General features: G+C 34.2%; 2 protein-coding genes across 2 annotated transcripts in view; one reads left to right on the top strand and one right to left on the bottom strand.

Annotated features, from left to right (window-relative positions):
• The window catches only part of LOC106663608 (kinase D-interacting substrate of 220 kDa B), a 118,978-nt gene extending 112,566 nt beyond the window's left edge, over positions 1-6,412 (bottom strand). Inside the window, exon 1 of the transcript XR_001340063.2 lies at positions 5,919-6,412. The gene's annotated coding sequence lies outside the window, so the exon portion shown is untranslated. The remainder of the gene's footprint in view (positions 1-5,918) is intronic.
• A 42-nt stretch (positions 6,413-6,454) lies between these two features.
• LOC106663609 (selenoprotein S-like) lies at positions 6,455-13,647 on the top strand. Its single transcript, XM_014388548.2, has 5 exons — positions 6,455-6,833; positions 12,119-12,262; positions 12,356-12,462; positions 13,026-13,113; positions 13,323-13,647. Exons 1-5 carry the CDS (start codon positions 6,758-6,760, stop codon positions 13,403-13,405), a joined length of 498 nt encoding a protein of 165 aa, XP_014244034.1. The 5' UTR covers positions 6,455-6,757; the 3' UTR covers positions 13,406-13,647.
• The last annotated feature ends 1,294 nt before the right edge of the window (positions 13,648-14,941 follow it).

The following is a 14,941-nucleotide window of genomic DNA, read 5'->3' as shown; positions in this document are numbered from 1 at the left end:
GATGGTTGAATAGGATTCAGAAAAGGACATTATGGCCAGCACTCCACTTGGTGCACAGGTTAAGAGAAACCAGCTAACGTGATCTAGTTTAATGCGGTTTGGCTGGTTCTCAGGATAAGAAAATGAAGGCCTTACGGTTAGGATGGATCGAAAGCTTGACGCGGGATTGGTTCAGTTCGTAGACAAAAGGATGTTGAGGTGATGTCATCACATTTGATTGAAAGGATCGTATGCTCTGTATTAAATGGTTTGGTAGAATCTCACAGTTCCGTATGTACAAAGTGGTAGCAGTAATGTCTTGCATAGGTTAGTAGAGTTTTGACGGTCAATACAGATTTCGTCCTAAAATTTTCATAATTGTTCAAGTCTGCTGTTAAAATGTAGTCTCTTTGGTCTCTATGAAGATCCACGTCGGTCAGCTGTTTAAGTATAGACCTAAGTATCTCACTTGAGTGGATATCAATTCTCCTTGCTGTTAACGTACAGTACAAGACTCTTTTTCAATACAATTGTTAACTGTGTTCATTTTTCCTCATTCAGAATTGCATCCTCTTGTCCATTTTTGCACCAGTCTTTCATAAACTCTAGGTTTTCTTCGGTGTTAGAGGTTGTTGGGTTAGGATTTGGATTATAAGACCGTACTGCTGTCATCCGCAAAGGTAATGATAGCGTTGCGATGTATAGGTACCAATATAAATGGTATACATTATCGGACATGAAACCCTTCCAAGACGCTGGATTGTATTGATGTCTGATATTGATCTGATAGTTTCGCACCTCACTGTAGAATTATTACATAAGAAATTCCAGGATCAGAAATAAGGGGAGGATAGGAAGCGTTGAAGCTTATAAAGAATGCCAGGGTGCCAGATCCTATCAATACCGTGGGTCACCTATAGGAACGCGCCTAAGCAATACCCTTTGTTCTCTTCAGGAAATGGTGTCAACGACTCTGAAACATTGCTGGGTCGTTAGGTACGGAAGCCGAATTGGTGGACATGAGTGATTCTTCGTGTATCTCGGATGGGTATCTAAACGTTTTAAAAGGAATCTTTAGAGCATTTTGGGACTTCAAAGGAAGAACGCTGATTTGTCTGTAGGAGGATATGTGGTTGATTGGTTTCTGGGTTTTAGGAATGAAAATGACTACAGAACACTGCCTTAAGAAATGAAAGTGAGTGATATCCCTCAAATTTAGCAAAATTATTTCTAGAATGGCTTTTTTAAAATAAATACATAAACGTTTAGTTCCTAGAGGAGTTGTAAGTTATTCTACAGGTTGAAACTATAAAAACGGCAAATATTCAATTATATTATCAAATTACTCCTTTGCAAATAATCAACTTACACAATTTTTAACATCTATCCTTCTTCCAGTAAAAATGAGGACGGATATGGGCGCAAGCTACATTGAAACATGACATCTATGCTGTTAATGTACACAAAAAAATATTGTTTAAAAAATCCTATATCGAATTGAAACCAAGTTTGATTATTATAAACAGCACAACGCAAAAATTAAATTATATTGCAATTATCAACCATTTCCCAGCTTGAATGACCCTAAATAAACTGCCAAACAAAAATCTCAAACATTGTATTTCAAAATAGCCTCGTCCATCATCCAACAAGAATATCATAGAAATGTCTATCAAACTGATAAAGAAGAAAATAAATAAGCCAACCATCCACAATGTAAAATTAGCAATTTTAGTACAAATGAAGCATATATTTATAATAATTCGTAAATAAACTGCTAAAGGATACTCTATTAAACAGCAAATATAACTGTTTAATAAAATAACCCAGGAGAAATATTCGAAAAAATATTTCATCAAACTTGAAGACTCACCAAACCCACACAATTTAACATCGACAATTGTATTTTTAAAAAAGTTGAAAATTATAAATATTTAAATCAATTGTTAAGCACTGACACAGAAGAATCAGGAAACTTACAGTGTTTCAATTATTCTCATTTGAGAAAAAATAAGGGAAATATACTTGCTATCACAACTGATAACGTTGAAAACACAAACAAACCACACAATTTAATGATTTTATTGTTTAAAAAAATAGATAACCACTGAAAATATTGTATTTTAAAATGTCCGCATTCCAAGGAAAATAAGCTGAAATATCATGAGTCAATGTTTTTATTTATTTTGATTGTGGATCAAAGAAAACTTCAACTATAAAAATATAATAATAATAATTGTAAAGGGCTGCATTTTAAAATATCCTCCTTGTGGTAGATTGAAACTAAAAACTTCGATTACCAATAAAAAAATGAGCATTTTACATCAGTGTTATTTCTTAAACAATTTCGTTACAATTTAACGAGGTGGAAATGTGCAGGTATGGGGTGTATAATAGTACATGAATGTGATGTGATTTGTTTAAGTTATGTACAATGTGACGGTTTTTGATGGTTTAACAATGCTCTGCCAAAAACAAAACAATTTTATCAAAATACATCCATCCAAGAAGAAATAGCTTAGCAATATATGCTCTATCATAGTCATATCACTGAAAAACAAAACCAACCATGCACAATGGGAAATTAACAATTTTATTATAAACAAGTCGAAATTTATTCTTACTAACTGGCACTAACGAATCAATAACAGTGACAAACCTTAACGAGGTAGAGATGAATTATAGTACAAATTTTCATAATGAGATTTGTTGTCTAAATTAAGTTATATTGAGTTGAGATACTAAACACTTTTAATCGACAATAAAAATAAGAATTTTACGTCAGTGTTGTTTGTTGAACAATTTTTTTATGTTTTGTTCTTTTCTAAAGGCAAAATTTTAAGGTTTCTTTATAAAATGGCCGTTCATGTTCAAAATGTTTTGATATCATAGGAATAATGTGTGGTGCATAATTAATCATACTGGTGATTCACAGGTGAAGATGTCAGTCTGGAAATGAAAGCTCAGGGAGGAAAACCATTTCAAATTTGCTCTTGAGTCATTTAGTTATTATTTCACCTTTACAGTAAAGTCTTACATAAAGGTAGGTTTTTTGGGTGGTTCAACCACCTCTGCCAAAAAACAATAGAATCGTATCTCAAAGAACTCTCATCTATCGTCCAAGAAGAAATACATATGAAAATGTATGCTCTATTATAGTGATAACGCTGAAAAATCATAAACCAACAACACACAATGGAAAATTAGCAATTTTATTATAAACAAGTCGTAAATTATTATTAATAACTGGTACTAATGAATTACGATACGTAGTGTTTTAAAGCATTCTCATTTCAGAAGAACTAAATAGAACTGCATCTTCTAGCAATACTGCGTTGAAAACTCATAAACTAAACAAGGGGTAAAATGAATTATTTTGTTGTAAACAAAACAATAAATAAACATTGATAATATTCAGATGTCCTTATTCGAAATTAAATTAATTGAAATCTTGAAAAATTAAGATTGCTTGTTGTTATTCGTTTATTAATTGTGCATAAATTTCAACAAATACTTAAATCAGGAAAGATCTGCATTTTCAAATACCCTCCTAGTTGCAGATCTTAAATTCACAATAAAAATAAGAATTTTACGCCAGTGCTGTTTCTTGAACAACTTCACTGCAAATTTATTTTCAGTTAAGGCAAAATTTTAAGGTTTCTTTATAAAATGGCCGTTCTTGTTCAAAATGTTTTGACATCGCATCACAGGAATAATGTGATATACATAATTAATGCACTGCTGATTCACAGGGTGAAGTTGTCAGTCTGGAAATGAAAGTTCAGGGAGGAAAACCATTTCAAATTGGCTCTGACTCATTAATTATTATTTCTCCTTCACAATAAATCCTTATCGATAAAAGTGAAACCTTTACGAAGTAGAAATGTGTAGTTCGAGGCAAATTATGATACATGACTTTGTGATGAAATCTGCTGTCTAAATTATGCATATTGTAACGGTTTTTAATGATGAATTTCACGTTTTGATATGCGTAGATGTAGTTTGTAGGGGGGGGGGGGTTCAAACATTTTGCCAAAAAACAAAACAATTGTATCTCAAAATACCCTCATCAATCATTCAAGATGAAATACGTTAGAAAATATATTCTCTATTACAGTGATGTCACCAAATCACCAACCACACACAATGGAAAATGGACAATTTTATATAAACAAACCGAAAATTATTAATAATGGCACTAAATGATTAGGATACGTACAGTGTTTCAAAGTATTGTCATTTCAGAAGAAATAAACATAACTGCATCTTCTAGCACTGATGATAACGTTGAACTCATAAACTAACCACAAAACGCATAAATTTTTTTTATAAACAACAGAACCGCGATTGGATTGTAAAATGTCATTTCTGTGACGGATTGGAACTAAAAAAACTGTTAAAACTTAAAGTACCGATACAATTTAATGTAATAATGTTGTTTCTTAGAAATTCAATACAAATTTCTTTTCGGTTAAGGCAAAATTTTAAGGTTTCTTTATAAAATGGCCGTTCGTGTTCGACATCACATCACAACCTTATTTGGTGATGCATAATAAATCACAGTGGTGATTCACTTGGTGAAGATGTCAGTCTGGAAATGACAGTTCAGGGAGGAAAAGCTTTTCAAATTGGCTCTTTCCCATTTAGTTATTATTTCACCTTCACAGTACAGCCTTATCGATAAAAGTGAGACCTTTACGAAGTGGGAATACGTTGTTTATGGCAAATCACATACTTTTGTACATACTCTTGTGATGAAATTTTTCGTTTAAATTATGTATATTGTGACGGATTTTAATGAAGAATTTCACGTTTTGATATTGAATCTGTGTAGAGGTAGGTTTTTTGGGTGGTTCAACAAACTGTGCCATAAAATAAAACAACTGTATCTCAAAATACTTTCATCCATCATCAAAGAAGAAATACGTTAGAAAATGTATGCTCTACTATAGTGATAATGCTGAACCCCTAAACCAACCACGCACAATGGAAAATGAACAATTTTATTATAAACAAGTCGAAAATTATTATTACTAACTGGCGCTAAATGATTAGGATACGTACTGTTTGAAAGTATTCATTTCAGAAGAAATAAACATAACGGCATCTTCTAGCACTGATGATATCAGTTGAACTCATAAATTAACCATAAAACGCATAAATTATAATTATTTTTATAATGAACAGATCCTGGGTTGCAATTTAAAATGTCATTTCTCTGATGGATTGAAACTAAAAAACTTCAAGTAGCGATACAATTTTCATAACGTTTCCTAGAACTACAATACAATTTTTTTTTTACAATTAAGGCAAAATTTCAGGTTTCTTTATAAAATGGTCGTTCATATTCGACATCACATCGCAAGCTTATTTTGTGATGCATAATTAATCACATTGGTGATTCTTGGTGAAGATGTCAGTTTGGAAATGAAAGTTCAGGGAGGAAAATTGGCTCTGACCCATTTAGTTATTATTTCACCTTCACAGTACAGCCTTATCGATAAAAGTGAGAACTTTACGAAGTGGGAATATGTTGTTAAGGCAAATTTTGACCCATGCTTTTGTGGTGAGATTTTTCGTTTAAATTATCTACATTGCGTACGTTTTTTAATGAAAAATTTTTCGTTTTAGTGGAATCTGTTTAGAGATGGGTTTTTCTAGAAATGGATGTTGCGGTTTGACTTTACGACCGTCATGTTACGAAATGTGTCAAAATTTTTGAGGAAGGTTTTTGAGATGGAAGTCTGAATTCTTTTTGGTCAAAGGTGTTCTGTTTTGAGGGAGGGACTTTAAAAGCATTCCTGGTGGGTCCGGGGTTAAAATCCCGGACTTGCCCCGTAAAACGAAGTTCGTGAGTAGGTGATACCAATTTATGGGGGGGGGGAGAATGTGATACCGACTCAAATCTCGTATTGAACTTTTAATGTTGTCCCACTCACCTCGGGTCTGGAAGGATGATCTTCTTGCTGGCCCTAGCAGCTGGAGTGCATTTGCTCTTCTCCATGGCCATCAGATAGCTGACGTCCGCGAGGACCGCCTCCAAATCTGCCATTTTTCACTTGTTTTCTATCCGCCGCCGGTCTGAGGAGACAAACTGAAGAATAAAGGCGCTAGGCGGTCGCGGCCCCCGACACGATCACAACTCGGCCGACTTCATTTGCACATTTTAGGCCGATCCCATTTCACGAGATAAACAACCGACGTCCAGTGGAGAGAGTGTCCGTCCATTTGTTTATATCCTCGTCGCACTTCTCACATCTTCGACGCCTTTCTTCCGCAGGCACGCCGACGACTAGGAAATCTCGAAAACGCGAACCGCGAGCATAACCGGCCGAAAGCGATCCGCCAGGGGAAATTGTGAACGGCAGACGAGGAGTCTGAAAAGCGGAGACTAGACGGGGTTAAGCCTTCTTCCCTTCTCACTTTTCTAATTGGTATCAGACTTCGCAGATGGAGACACCTGCTTTGCACTCCTTTATCAACCCCACTCCACGGCGCAAACGTCGAACAAGGAGCTTATAAATCCGACAAAATCTTTTCCTTTACTATCCACCAAAAAAACACAAAAAAAAATTAACAAAGAAAAAAACTATCAAACAAAAAAATCTTTAACAAAAAAAACCCACAACCACTTTGTTCCAACAATCAGCTGTTCTCTTATCTCCAAAGCGTTCGACACACTTTCCAAATAACCTTCCCCACTCCTGGATGAACTGGCATTTGTGGAAATTCTTTGCCCAGGGGCTTTAATGAGGATTTCCGACATCTCCCGGATAGAATGGCCGATGCTAATTACGGATTGAACGGCGAAATGACAGACGAGCAAGCCAGCTATTTGACTTTGTCCTCTTACGGTGAGCCGAATACTCCATCAAACGTAATATTCGACAAACAAAACACACGCCACGTAATATTAGACCAAAACCATTCTTTTAACTGCACGCAAAATATACACATCGATTGTCCACAAAATAATATATTGACAGGCAAAAAATTCCACCCACTTATAATATAACTTGATTTGTATATATTTTTATATATTAATCAAAGTTTAACGTTTCATAATTGAGTCTGTGTAAAAAAGTTTAAAAAAATGTAAATTACTAAGGAAAATGGAAAAAACATTTCAATATCTCGTATTTCCACCTCTTGTCTTCATTACATCTCGAAGACGCCTTGACATACTTTCTACCAGTATGGAAATGTCTCTTTGGTCGAGGTAAGCCCATTCTTCACGAAGATTTCTTTCATGATCGTGGAACGTGTCAGGAAGTGATGGACTTATTCATCTTTTGAGGTTATCCCATAAATGTTCGATGGGGTTCAAGTCTGGAGAACGGGCTGGCCAGGCTAGGCCCTGTTGTTTTGCTGTTGAAGGTACATTTGTACTATGCGGGCAATATGTGGACGATCATTATCGTGCATTAGAATAGGATTGTCACTGATTTCATCGAGGATTGGCAATGCATGGTGCATTAAAATTTAATCCGCGTAGGGATTGGCTGTCAAAGACCCTCCATGAACAACACCAACTCTGTGCAACTCTCCATTGAGAGTTCTGCCCACAAGACCACTGAGCTGAAAAATGAGTCTTCGTACCTTTCATTTTCCCTTCTCCACACTCTTTCACGCCCATCCGGAGATTTTAGAACAAATCTAACTCATCTGTAAAAAGTACGGCAGACCAATTGTCAAAAGACAAACGGCTGTGTTCTTGAGCCAATGGGAGCCATGCAACTCTGTTTGGGTCAATTCTGTTCCTCTTACAGGGCAAAACGCCATACTGATTTAATCTTCTTTGAGCAGTGCTTTCAGAAAATTGGACACCTCAAACTTCCTGGAGCTGATGAATCGCTTGAACAACAATATGGTGCTGGTTTTACAAAATTCTCAAAGTCAAAAAACGGTCAATAGCTGCATACCTGACGGAAAGTCCATTATCAATAAGTGCCACACCACGTGCATCATCATCAGCACTAAGTGGCATTTTTAAGTTTAAAAATTGAAATCAAGAACAAAAAGATGAAAACTGAAAGTTTATTGATTCAGAATTCAAATGAGACTTAATAAATATTTTAAATTCCGTAAAAAGTAAACATTTAAAAATCCTTTATCCTTATTTTTGATTAAGGGTCAATTTAAAACACAATAAACAAATATTTATTGGTAGAAACAATAAGACAAATTAAGGGCAGAATTTTCTTTTATTGAGGGGAAAAAAATCAATTGGATGGAATTTTTTGCCTGTCAGCTTACATTATAATCTGCAGTGAATATATTTTTCGTCGATGCATAAATCTCCAACCATGAAAACTACGCTGCTTTAAAAAAAAATATAAAAAAAGTACAAAATAAGTAATCTTCACGTTTACTATGCTTAAGTAAATCTGTTATTAAAAATGAGGCGTAACATTTATTTGATTTGGTTTGTGTTTTCTATTTTGTTTTATCCAACTTATAAGAATGTATCACTTAATTTAATTAAAATTAATAGAATAAAAATAAATTACATATATCCCTATTAATTTTTGAGCAGTTTTATAAAATTATCGGGTTGTCCGGAAAATAATGCAGGATTTTAAGTTTTCATTAAAAAAAATCTATATAAAATATTCTGTTTACGTTTACAGGATTACTCATTTGTATGAATGTCAACACTTATTAATCCTCTTCCAAATGATATTGTTTGTTTACCTCTGTAGCATTCCGCTACTTGGAAATAATTCAGTCATCCTTATAATGTCAAAGCGAGAATTTCGTACGATTTTCTTTTACGAGTTTAAACTCGGCCGAAGCGGAGCCCAAACGGCTAGAAACATTAACCAAATCTGGGGCGAGGGTTGTGTTAATGAGTGCACTGTGCAAAGGTGGTTTAAAAAATTTCGGGAGGGAGATTTCAGCCTTGAAGATGAAGAAGGTCGTGGAAGGCCTTCCTCTCTTAATGATGATGTTCTGCGATCAGTGGTGGAAGAAAACCCCAAAACAACTGTTCGAGAACTTGCAGAGCAACTCAAAGTCAGTAAAACGACCGTCGCTGACCACCTCAAGGCGATTGGAAAAGTGAAAAAACTCGAAAATTGGGTTCCACACTCATTAAACGATCGCCAAAAAAATCAGCGCTTTGATGTTTGTGCATCACTTCTTTGTCGAAACAAAAATGACCCATTTCTGGCCAGAATTGTTACATGTGACGAAAAGTGGATTCTCTACGATAACACTAGACGTTCTGGACAGTGGCTCGACAAAGGAGAAGCTCCAATACATTTTCCAAAGCCCCCAACTCATCAAAAAAAGGTAATGGTTACGGTATGGTGGGCTTCATTTGGTTTAATACACTACAGCTTCTTAAATCCTGGCGAAACCATCAATGCTGAATCATACTGTAACCAAATTAATACCATGCATCAGAAATTGGCAGTAATGAAGCCCTCTTTGGTCAATCGGAAAGGGCCCATTTTGTTGCATGACAACGCTCGACCACATGTGTCACGTGTAACGTCACAAAAATTATTGGAGCTTGGCTATGAAACTTTGCCTCACCCACCCTACTCTCCGGACCTCTCGCCTACTGACTACCATTTTTTTAGACACCTGGACCACTACTTACAACACATAATATTCAAAAATCAAACGGAACTGGAAAATGCATTTATTGACTTTATCAATTCTAAAAATTCTGAATTCTACTCAGACGGAATTAATAAGTTACCAACACGTTGGGAGAAATGTATTGAGAGTATGGGAAATTATTTTGATTAAAGAACATTGCTTTAAAGTAACTAGTTTCTTTTTTTTTGTTTAATACCAAAATCCTGCATTATTTTCCGGACAACCCAATATAAAACAATCTGAACAATCTTTGCTCTTATTATACACTCTAAACTTCTTAGTATGCTCATAATTAAGCTCTAACCACTTCTTGAGGAATTTCATCTCATATCTCAACAAACGTAATTTTCAGCTCAGCTAAGGCTGTAAGAGGATTTTTTTTTGCTTGTTTTAACCAATATCCTAGCTCGTCCCACAATTATTCATTGGGGTTCAAATAAGGAATACAGGCTGGGCGGGTTAAGGTGTAAATGTTGACATCTCAAAGGTACTGCATAACATTGGTGGCGACAGTTAGTCTTGCATTAATTATCTTGCATTAAAAAAAATTGTTCGATCATAAACAGAGCAAAAAATATGGCCAAAATCAAGAAATTAAATTCAAAGAAATCAATAGTGTTCATTTTTTTCCCTTCTGTGGAGCAGTTTGTATCAAGCCTACATAGCACAAAGACTTAACAGTGATGAGCGCCGTATCAATGCCTAAACCGTTGCAGCCACCAACGCCCCCACAAAAATCTTTTATGTATATACATTGCATAACCTTGTATGTACAGAAATATGGTGCTAAGACGATAATATTAATATTGGTAAATGTAATATGTATTTATTCAGAAATCGTGAGATGCGGTCTGGTGTGATGTAGGTTTCAGAAAAACATTTTCTTTATCGTGCCAATGTTTCGATCTTTATTGAGATCATCTTCAGGGCTCAAAGTGTTTGTTTTCTGTGTTATATGTATGCATAAACTACAAAATGCTTGTCGTAAAATGGCAACCAAATAGCACCAAGGCATTATACTTTGTTGTTTTTCTTTATTCCTATGCCAAACCCAACCACCAAAATGTCTGTATAGATAACAAATTAAACATAATTTGCATAATCACTTTATACCTTTTGCACATCCTGTAACCTAGTGTATATGGATATATTGTGGTAAAATGGGGATGAAACAACACCTTATTTGTTAGACTTTTTTTTGACCGGTCTTCATCCATATACACAATACCGACATCAAAAAACAATTACACACATACATGATCACATACCTTATAAAACAAAATTGCTCACATAATTCCTTCATATACATACATTTCATAGCCTTATATGCAAATAATAATAATAATAAAGGAACTTTATTTGTTATAATCCAATAATGTACAATTAAATTACAGCTACTAAATAAGTACCATTACTTCAAGGAAAATTCTTTCTGGCGAAGTTGCAAACAAACAACAAAAGTGCATAATAATACAACATGTGTAAATTAATACAAAAACACAATAATAATGAGAACAAATTGAAATTAAATTATACAAGACTAAATATTCGTTTCATTGATATAAAAATATCTGTATTGCCATGCATGTCTACAAAATCCTACAAGTGACATTGGCTCATAGTTTAACTTGTTAATTAATTGGTCTCGGGAAAGGGAACCGCAGCCTAGACCTACCTACAAATCCTCTCAAACCTTAGAGTGCACAATACAGAGAGCCCAAGGGGGTGTTAGTGTTTTATGGCCAATGGTTGACTAATCATCAGCGTTAAGGTTTTGTACTGTAAAACATATTTATTCTACACTAAATAATTTACTAGAAGACTTTCAGTGAATATAGAAAATATATTACAATTAATGAAGGTTTTTAGTTGAGATAAAAAAGTCAGTGGCATGAGCGGGATTCGAACCCACGATCTTCGGCAAGATTCGCCACTGCTCTACCACTTGAGCTATCGTGACCTCGATCCACTCGGACACTAACTTCCCATCTCAACCCCACCGTTTGAATTTTCCCTCCTTTTTGCCATTTTTCAAATGTGTAACCGGATTGGATTCCGGGATCCCCCTTGTGCCATTGATTTTTTTATCTCATCTAAAAACCTTAATTAATTGTAATATATTAATTGGTCAAACGGACCACGAAATTAGTGAATTTAATGAATTAAAATGAAGTATACTTCACTAAAGCTCTCTGGGGCCATTTCATTTGTTTAATCGGATTGGATTCTCGGCGACAAATGAAAGACGGCGTATCTAGCCGAAGATCCTGGGTTTGAATCTCGCTTGTGCCATTGACTTTTTTATCTCAACTAAAAACCTTAATTAATTGTAATATATTAATTGGTCAAGCGGACCACGAAATTAGTGAATTTAATAGAAAATATAGTTCTCATAGTTTTATGTGAACCCCAACAAAATTCAGTGTAATAATGGCTAGTTTCAATTATTTTCCAGCAACAAAAGGTGTCTAACAAAATAACTATGTTCTCTAAATATATTAAATTTTAATAAAATCCCTTTTTCATTCAGGCACAAACTTTCTCATGAACTATGGATGGTATCTAGTTGGACTTGGCATTTTCTACCTCATTTACAGGGACAAGATTAATAAATACTTGGATGATTGGTATACAAGGAGGGAAGAGCAAAAATATGCTGAAAAATATCACAAAAGTATTGTTTCACTTTTTTCTAAAACAATAATTGCGTTTTGTACATTACAAAAATGACCCAAGTTACATGATACAAAATTGATTTTCTCTTCAGATCCAGATCTGGCTCGAGAAAGGTTGGAAGCTCTCACTGCAGCTAGACAGAAGATGCAAGAGGAATTGAATCAAAAAGCCAAAGAGGCAGAAGAAAGGAGAAAAGAGGTGAGATTGAAAATACAAATACACTCTCAATCCTCCGTTCTTATCTATCAAAGCGGTTGTTTCGGGTCCGACAAAGTACTGTTGAGTTGTAAACTTGGGCCAGTCCTCGTTATCCTTTATATCACATAAGTCCCTACTACACCTACCATATTCCTTGCATCTTTCAACTCCGATCCTACTTTATTAGTAGCTTCTGAAGATCTGAATCGATATATCTCATGTATAGCAGATAGTAATAATGAAAAATAAAGGGAAATAAAAAAGTGTGTCCATGTTACATTTATACCCAGAATGTGAATAGAACAATGCAACCTAGACTAACGATTTACTTGGAATCAACATATGCGACTGAAGCGATAAGTCTTAAACAGACTACAGTCTACTGGTCAATGGTTCGATCCAAGTATCAACGAAAAACAAAATTTTTTAAGTAACAAAAAAAATTAACAGGGTTTGCCACAGCAAGAGGTTATCTATCCCCAGGATGCTGGTGGTTAAAAAAAAATTAAAATAGGTTAAAATTATGTGTTTTAGTGATTTAATAATCAGCGGCATTATTTCAGAGGGAGGAGCAAAAACGACTTGAAAGGGAAAAATTACTGACAGGACATAAACTTGGCGGATCATCGAGCCAGTCACCTTACAAAAAAGGTAATTACTTTTTCCTTATTATTTTGGTTTGTTTGCTACAAACACAAAACTTATTACTTCTATTTTAACTAATAATTTATGATTATTTTTACATTTTATTACTTTCTTTCTCTTATGCTTAAATAAGTATAACTAATTAAAATAATTATGACCACCAAACACATATGGATTATTTTTATTGTTAATAACTTTTTCCTTTCTGTACGCAGAGTACAATCCTTTGATGGGTGATGGTGGATCGTCGTACAGGCCTCCGAAAAAATCTTGCTGTAAGAAAGGGGGATGTGGTTAAAATAATAAATGCATTCCTTCATGGCATTTAAACTCTTCTTTAACTTTATTCCGAGGTGTTAACTTTAATTAAAATTTGTAACTAAAAAATAAATTAATCAAAATAAATATTTATTGGTTTAAATAAAATAAGTCTTTTCATCTTGGGAGGGTCTTTCCTCCCCTTATACACAAATGGCAAAACATGTTTTTTTAATTTAATTTCAACTCAAAATAAAAAAAATAATAAAAGGTGCTGATTTATTCCTAGTTGCTAATTTATATCATTATTGATATTTGTGTAATTTTTATATTTATTAATCGTAGCATAAATAAACAGTTATACTTATTAATAATAATAATAGTAATGTTTATTTCAGACAAATTGTTTAGAATATTACAGAAAGTGTAACAAAAGACAAAAATATTATTTGCTTCATGCGATCAGCATAGTTACCACTATATTAAAACTAGAAAATAAAATTGTTTTGAAAAAAGAAAGAACCATTACAATAATGATATTTTTTATAGATTACAATAAAACCAATATAACTTAAAATTTGTTTTTTCACATTTAATTTCTATAATAAAGCACTCCTTTTAGGTATTTATACAAACAGTCTCAGTCTAATCCGTTTAGGTATAAACAAAGTTCACCTCAGTTAGTATATTTCAGTATACACTTAAGGAAATGAGAGGGCGATGTTGGTTGTGGTTATGCATCTGACTCATATTTGCCACACTAGCGGTACTGTTTGAATCTTTTTTTCGAATTCAATTGGTTTTTTAATTTGGTCAGTGAAACCCAATGGATAGTTGGATGCTAAGCCCTCTTGCATGTCTGAAATTTGTAATTGTTTACTTACTTAAAGAAATGATCAACAAATGGGATATGTCGAAAATTGGAGATATCAAAAAGTCAGCAGTGGCAGATTTACTCTCACATTTGTAGGTTGTGTATTTGATTTAATCCATCATCATTACATAAATTAAAAGAAAAAAGACCGAAGATCAAAAAGATCAACTAGAAAAATTTAAAAAAAAAATCAAACACACTGACAAACAAGACTAATATTGACACAGTCCCCTCACCATCGATGATCTCATAACTACAACTTCACTTGACAGAAATCACCAAAATTCAACACTGAAGATGGTAAAACTGATAAAATCAGCGATGATAGGCAGCCGAAGAAGATAAGTAACTATCGAACTGTAAGTTCCTAAGTAAGAGACTTCATGCCAATTGGACATGTGACTCTCAGGCAGGAATCCAACCCTAAAAAAAGCAATTCTTTGCCTGTCCAATACATTTTGTCATCTTCAGTGTTTAGTTTAGCTGTGAAATTTATTGACAAGTAACTATCAAATTATAGGTTATCACCCCGCCTACCACAGGAGGAAAGTCACAATTCTTTCGCTGATTCATTCTTGATTATTTATTCAAAAGTTAGCACAACCTTGGCACAGTGCTCAAAAATCAATGAGATCAATACAAATAAGAAAATGTGCTTTTTAATTTAAATTCATCACATCTCATATTCGTATTGTCTATCTT

This window comes from Cimex lectularius, unplaced genomic scaffold (genome assembly GCF_000648675.2).
Source record: "Cimex lectularius strain Harlan isolate CLEC.00 unplaced genomic scaffold, Clec_2.1 scaffold89, whole genome shotgun sequence".
NCBI classification, from domain to species: domain Eukaryota; kingdom Metazoa; phylum Arthropoda; class Insecta; order Hemiptera; family Cimicidae; genus Cimex; species Cimex lectularius.
The sequence above is the reverse complement of the archived record's forward strand: the minus strand, read 5'-3'. Positions and strand labels throughout refer to the sequence as shown.

Excerpts from the sequence above, each read along its gene's own strand:
- LOC106663609 (XM_014388548.2), top strand. The coding sequence starts at position 6,758 with ATGGCCGATGCTAATTACGGATTGAACGGCGAAATGACAGACGAGCAA. Across the intron at positions 6,834-12,118 it reads TTTGACTTTGTCCTCTTACG|GCACAAACTTTCTCATGAAC; the intron begins GTGAGCCGAATA and ends TTTTTCATTCAG. Across the intron at positions 13,114-13,322 it reads CCAGTCACCTTACAAAAAAG|AGTACAATCCTTTGATGGGT; the intron begins GTAATTACTTTT and ends TTCTGTACGCAG.